The sequence below is a fragment of the Nothoprocta perdicaria genome, unplaced genomic scaffold, assembly GCF_003342845.1.
Source record: "Nothoprocta perdicaria isolate Ctin4 unplaced genomic scaffold, notPer1 scaffold_19, whole genome shotgun sequence".
In the NCBI taxonomy this organism is placed as follows: domain Eukaryota; kingdom Metazoa; phylum Chordata; class Aves; order Tinamiformes; family Tinamidae; genus Nothoprocta; species Nothoprocta perdicaria.
The window spans coordinates 3,191,244-3,198,103 of record NW_020455093.1 but is presented as its reverse complement, the minus strand read 5'-3'; the positions used below and the strand labels follow the sequence as shown (position 1 = coordinate 3,198,103).

The 6,860-nt window shown below is 45.4% G+C and overlaps 1 protein-coding gene across 1 annotated transcript in view; it reads left to right on the top strand.

Annotated features, from left to right (window-relative positions):
- Nucleotides 1-6,860, top strand: part of GRHL1 (grainyhead like transcription factor 1) — a 38,843-nt gene that overhangs the window by 182 nt on the left and 31,801 nt on the right. Inside the window, 2 exon segments of the mRNA XM_026037102.1 lie at nt 3,391-3,577; nt 6,398-6,468. Coding sequence (XP_025892887.1) covers nt 3,391-3,577; nt 6,398-6,468 — 258 coding nt within the window.

Below are 6,860 nucleotides of genomic sequence, written 5' to 3'. Positions count from 1 at the left end.
AGGGGGCCGCGCCGCCGTCCGCCCCCCGCCGCGCCTTAAAGGCGGGCGGCGCCGAGCGGGCCGCGTGGCGGGGGCCGGGGAGCGCACCGGGAGCGGGAGCCGGCACCGGGAGCGGGATCGGGATCCGCTCCGCCACCGGATGCGCGGGGCCGGGCGCCCGCATGGATTTCTATGAGGCGCATCCCTCCGGCAAGGTGGACTTCGCCAGGTAACCGCGCGCTCGGTTAGCCTTTTGGGGCCCTTTTTGCCCCTTTTTTGTCCCTTTTTTATCCCTTTCCAAAGCGTCATCGGTCACCGGTGACCCGAGGAGCCGCGGCGGCGCGCGAGGAGGTTGCGTTGCTCTCCCCGCTTCCCTCGGTGCGCGAAACGGCTCGGGAACGGGAGCGCGGAGCGAGCTCCTGCCCGAGGAACGCTGCGTTATTTTATTTTATTTTATTTTATTTTATTTTATTTTATTTTATTTTATTTTATTTTATTTTATTTTATTTTATTTTATTTTATTTTATTTTATTTTNATTTTATTTTATTTTATTTTATTTTATTTTATTTTATTTTATTTTATTTTATTTTATTTTATTTTATTTTATTTTATTTTATTTTATTTTATTTTCCTTCCAAAGCTCAGCGCTTTTCCTTGCTTATTTTGCCACCCCGCTCCTTGCGAGGAGGCTGCTGAGCCGGGGACGGTCCCGCTCAGTCCGCTTGGGATTTTCCGCCTGCGTTTCTGCTTCCCACGAAACTTAACGGGCGAGGCCGTCGCGGGTGCCTTTGTGTGGAAAAAGGGAGGAAAGCGTCCCGGCTTTGGGGACGTAAAGTACGTGCGAAGAGCGGGTGAAGTGCGGGCCAGGCGCAGATGCGGAGCGAGCTGCTGCTGCTGATGGGCTGTTAATGGTGGAGGCAGATCTAAGGGAAGGAAAGGTGGATCCTGACATAGTGAGGGACGGGCAGTTCTTACGGAAGAAGCTGGAATGCTGCAGACTGTGCAGGCCTTGCAAATCAGGATAAAATCAGTATTTTTGCAGCGTTTTTCTGCTTCCAGCATGGTCAAGCAGGAAGTGGATCCTGAGATACTGAAGCGTGCAGTGGGGAGAGGATTCCCAGGCTCCCAGCAGCGATGGGACGTCCACCGCTTTAGGAGCGGATCCACGATCACCTGGAAACCCACAACTTATCCCAAGTTCGTCTGTCGGGGAAAAAAGAATTAAAAAAAAAAAAAACTCATATTTGTCTTCCCTAATCGAAGGGAAAATATATGTATTTATATATATATTATATATATATATATAATATATATATTATACCAGACTTGGCAGTTCTGTTAAGGGACTGAGCTGCACCCCAACTGGCAGCCCTGATTCTTCCTCCACTGCCCCTAAAGGAGGTGGATGCTCTTTAAGACAACCTGCTTTTTATTCAGGTGTTGCCATGAGAAGGAAATCACAAACCTGTAGCTTTTGGGATTCAAATTAAKAGATCTTTCTGTTCTCCGTTTTTTATTTATTTTTCTGCTGCCTTCGTTCCTTTTCCACATGAAGGCGGCGCAGCTGGAGGGGAGCAGCCCTGGGCTCCTGAATTCCCAGCGAGGCTGCCTGGCCCTGCAGCTCCCCATAGATGGATAAAGAGTTGCCTGCAGGTTACGCTGCTCTTGCCTTTTTTTCCTTACAAGTGACTTTAACCTGAGGACTTGCCCGTTTGCTGTGGACGCTTAAGGAATCCCTTATCACASTGCATGAGAATAGGGGCTTCTACAGCCTCCCAGAAGAAAATTCCAGCTTGTTTTGTCCTGTGCTGCCTTTGATAGAAAGGGAATGCTCTGCTTCCCAGAGACAACACATTTTCAGTGTCTGTGCATGCAGAAATATGTAGAATACCTGAAAAAAAAATAAGTCTTTGGTTAAAAGTTTACCTTTTTGCTTCCTTGCTTGCTTCCCCCCCCCACTACACAGTGCTAATTTATAAGGGTACTTTGTGGCTGTAAATCCTGGGAACTCCCACTCACTTTGTCTTGAACTCGGGCAGTTGTCCCATTGAAGCTGAATGGGACTCCTTGTGTAACCGATAAAGGATCGAACACATAATTTGCAAAGTGCTTTGCAATCTTTTTGGTAGAAGGCGGTGATAAATGTAGGATACTGTTAAGCTGATTATAGTGATTAGAGTATTTCACAACTTGGCGTTTCACAACTTTTTGTATTTGTAGTATATTTCAATCTCGGAATGCATCTGGGTAAATAGGAGATGAAAAGGATACTTATCTTCATGGGGAGAAGTGTTCTGATGGTGATAGGGATTTTATTTATTTATTTAAGGAATTCATTAAGAAAATAACCAATCTTGGCTTATTTAAGAAAATCACCCTCCCCCCATCTATAGCAAGTGATTATGCTTATCTTGGACAGAAAATTGTTTGAATGCTGTTTARGAATCACATTCAAACAATATTAGCTTGAGTTGGCTTGAGAGATGGAGCATCTGTTCAATCAATGGGGCTAAAATACATTGATCTGTCGAACTGGTAGAGCCACATTTCCCGCGGATGCTCCACTTTCSCCTGCGCGCCTTGGGCCCAGGTCTTGGAGCTTTCTCTTTCACAGCAAACAGGAGGTGTCCGGGGTGTGTGTTAGATTTATTATTATTTATTTTCTCCCCCAAATAGTATAACACGGAAAGAAAAAAAAATCATTTTTTCCCCTTGTTCAAATCCTGATGTTGTTTCAAGCAAGTGTTGCAGGCAACTTCTATGATAACCAGAGAGTAAATGCTTTGAGTTTTGATACTGGAAAAAAAAAAAATGCAGCTGAATTGACCTGTAGTCCTTTTGGCCAGTGTTCCCTGTGTAGCCTACACCAGATCAACCACTTCTAGGTACTTCCAGATCCTCTCTGTCAGCAAGGTGCCTTCTCCAGGCTCGATAGGGAATGTGCTTCATGAATCCATGCTTCCTAGTTGGGTCTGAGAGGGCAGCAGAGCTGCCTCTGAAGTAGGCAGAGAACTGGGAGCAGGTTACAGCTCAAGACTGTTACTTAAGATGTGCTGAAAGGTGCCATAGTTGGAAAGCCACTAACTTTAACTCTTGCTGGGTTGAATTCAGAGTGTTTGGTGTTTGTTAGCAGGTCAGTTGTGGTCTTGAATAACCTTGTGGGTTTTTCATATATAAACTGATGTAATCCTACTCAGTTGGGTCAAATTCAGCTCGATTTATGCTGAGTATGAGTGAGATCAGAATTAGGTTTCTGGGCTTTGTGTTTGACTAATCCTTGTAACGCCATGAATCAGAATATGAACCCAGTTAAACTGGGGCAGCTAATTTGGAAGTGCCGTAGACTTTCAGAATGTTTTTTTATGTGTTTTAACAATTTTTTTTTTTTACTTTTTCCCTTCTCTTCCTAGTAAAAGACCTGTATTGGTTCTTCAGAATGATTCTCTCTACTCCCAGAGACGTCCCTATACCAGTGAAGATGAGGCCTGGAAATCCTTTCTTGAAAATCCCCTTACAGCAGCTACCAAAGCTATGATGAGCATCAATGGGGACGAAGACAGCGCGGCTGCTCTCGGCCTGCTCTATGATTACTACAAGGTAGGTTGTCCTGGGGGAGCTCTGGCAGAGCTCCTGTTCCACCCATGGATAAAGCATCATTTCTTAGAGGACTTTTCAGACCCATGAATATATACTTCTAACTCAAAAAATACTGGTCTTTTCAGAAAAGTGGWATGTTTTAGCTCAGTGAAACATACTCATCTGGATCTTAAAAGGCTTCAGTTGAGGTTTGCCTGTTGACTCTCGAATTCTTCAGGAGGCAATGTCTTAATAGTCCCGAAGAATGAGACTTTGAAGCGTGTCCRTGCCTGAATTTAGATAGCTGAGGAGAAAGTTCTTCTCTTCTGCTCGCATGATCCCTGTTCTGATGGGACTGTGGGCTTTCACTGGAACTCAAATGTGCTACTTCAGTGTGAGTGGAGATGATGACCAATTTTTGGCTGTGGTGAGCAAGGTGCCAGCCTGAGAGACCTGTTGGCTCTGTCAGCCTGACTTTAGTGAGCACTAGCTGCCAGATTCTCTTAGACCCTCGACAACTTCAACTGTCTTTCCTAGTGTTCAAGGTATTCTCAGATGGTTTTCCTTCCGGGTGCCCACAGCTGTATTGAAGCCAAACATTCTTCTGGGTGCATGGGATTCCTTTCATTGAATTATCCTTTGCTGTGTATGGTAGTTGTCTCCATTCCTTCAAAGCCTAGAAGGAGTTGCCTTCTATCTTCAGAATCCTTGCCCGTCTTTTTAAGAGATGAACGTGGCCTTATGTATCAAAATAGTCTTTCAATGCTTAGTATGGAGATTAGTACTTCGTAGGTATGATAAAATGCCACAAACTCATTGATGTGTGCGTTATTTAGCTAGTTTTGTGAGAACTGGCTTTCTGCTTTAGCCTGTGCCCACACTYGCTGTGCTCTTGAAAAAAACCCCTCTCACCAGACCAGTTTTAATCCACAAAATCAATCCTGACTTCTAAAACTGCACGTTGCAAAGAGAACGTTGATGCTGATCTTTCATGCTTGGCAAAGCACAAGGGATTTGCTGTACATTAATGTCTTATTCAGGGTTTGCTTTTTGTTTGCCTATCAGTAGCTGTATAGAAAAATCAGTGGAGGAAAAAAAAAGGGGGGATTCTGCACCGTTCTGTGAAGAAAAATTGTTAGAAGAGAGTGGAAGCTTTACTGAAGGCTGTAAGGAAGTACAGTCTGAGGGACAATGGGCAGCCATTTGGAACATGCTTTTGTCACCTCTACCTAGATGATAAGTTCATCTTCAAATGCCCTATATAAAATAAGCAAAAATACTTGAGTTCTCTTCCTTTTGATGGATGACTCAACTGTTGTAATTAAGACTTTGTAGGCAGTGAATTTCTGGGCAAGATCTAGAGTTTTTTAAATGTTGGTCTTTCAGACAAATACATTTTGGAATATATAGATATATTTCTCCTGTGAACAGTTAGCTCCAGCCTTTTAGAGGCTCTTAAGAATTTTGCTGCTCACTGAAAGCAAAAGCTGATTATTCTGATGCTATTAGAGTCATGACCTGATGTAAAAGGTGCAGGATTTGGGTTAATGTTATCAGTAAAGTACCTTTTGCGTTCTGCTGGAGCACTGCTTGTGTGTTTGGGGAAAATGTGCTTCTGTGTCGTGTGCACTGTGTCCGAGGCAAAGCTCCAGCCTGCTTCTCCCTGGGACACCCGTGGTGTGTGTCCTGTTGTGGGACAGCCACGTCAGGCAGACGGTGGGACAAGGAGCGCTGAAAACTGCTGGGGCCACTTCTTAAGTGGAGATGTTAGAAAAACTCTGATTTCTGTCTTGAAATGCCCATGGAGTCTCTGCTCTCTGGACCTGGGAAATCCAGTCCAGCTACTAAGCTGAATTGTCAGGAGCAGGAACAGAGTGACTGTTCTGCGTGTAGTGTTTGGAGGAGGAATTCTGTGTGTGGCAGAAAATGCCAGGAGCAATATTGAGCTGCTTTGTGTCCTAAGCCAAAGTACCTGTGGTTGTGCTGTGCCTTTGAAAGGATGAATAGAGCTTGAGCTCGTGTGTTGTCAGTGGTCAGGTATGTATCAGGCTGTAGCTTCTTGATATGCTTCTTGTTCCCTTCTGGCTCTGTTCAGCTGCTGTAAACTGTAACTGAAAATGTGGCTGGGAGGGTTGTAGCTTCTAAAAGCCACCCGAGCTCTGTGCAGAGCTTGAGGTGGATCTTTGAAAGGGTTGCTCTGGGTGGGCTTTCCAGGAGGGAATGCTCCCAACCTCTGAGGAGGAGCCTGCCACCCTCCCCTGCTCCCCRTAGGGAAGGGGACACCTTCTTTGGGGAGGGCTAGAAACACAACCTTCCAGGAATGAGGCTGAAACTGGAGAGGAAGCCTGGAAACTGGAGAGTTATCTGAGAAAGTGGCCTGAACCAGCTGTCTCCCGMGACGTGTAGCAATTTCTTCTTGTGAGCCTCGAGCTCATCCAGCAAACTGAGCCTGTGCCTTTCTCAGAAAGGCAAATCTGAACTGCTAGTCTGAGCTTCTGGTCCTGCTCACTCAGATGCTCACGCTTCAGTTTAAAAAGGCCCGTGGGCCACAGCAGTTTCAGCRCTGTCTAACACTGGCTGGAATCCAAACCCTGCACAACTGGCTGGTTTGGTTACTGTAGGATCTGCTGAGCAGCATGCGGGGCAGAYCTGGCACCCCGAAGCAGTAAGAACATTAACATCAGTTGAGCACTATGACTAATAATGCCTGGTGTCTGATGAGGATGCTGTCCTAATTTGACCAAATAGGTAAAAAGCTCTAATGGCTGTGTTATGAGAGCTATTTTTTCCTTTTCTGTGAGGAAGAAACAAGTCATGCTGTAACTGTATTCTATTTCCCAGGTTCCAAGGGAGAGGAGATCTTCAACAGCTAAGCCTGAGGTAGAACATGCTGACCAAGATCACAGCAAAAGGTATTAGTTTTGACAGTTGTGTGTCTGCTTCGTTCCCTCTCAGACCACCAAAACTGCTGAGCAGGTGTCATTTGTTTTTTAGTGTTATGCTTGAAGAGAAAAAATTGTTTGCTTTTGTCCCACGTTTTTGTGCTGCCCCAGGAACAGGACAGGGATTGAGGTATGATGTGGAGAACCGAGCCACACAAATTTCTCCTCATCCCCATCTGTGTGTTTTCCTCCTTGTGTCAGATGGCTGACCTAGTCCAAGGATCCTCTTTCCCCTTCAGCGCAGTCTGGGAACACAAGCAGCCCCCTCCAAGACATGCAGAGGAGATGGGCACCCTTTGTTTTTTGCATGGGATTGCCTCAGTTACTTGCCACTTCTCTTCTTGTTCCTGCACACCAGCAAG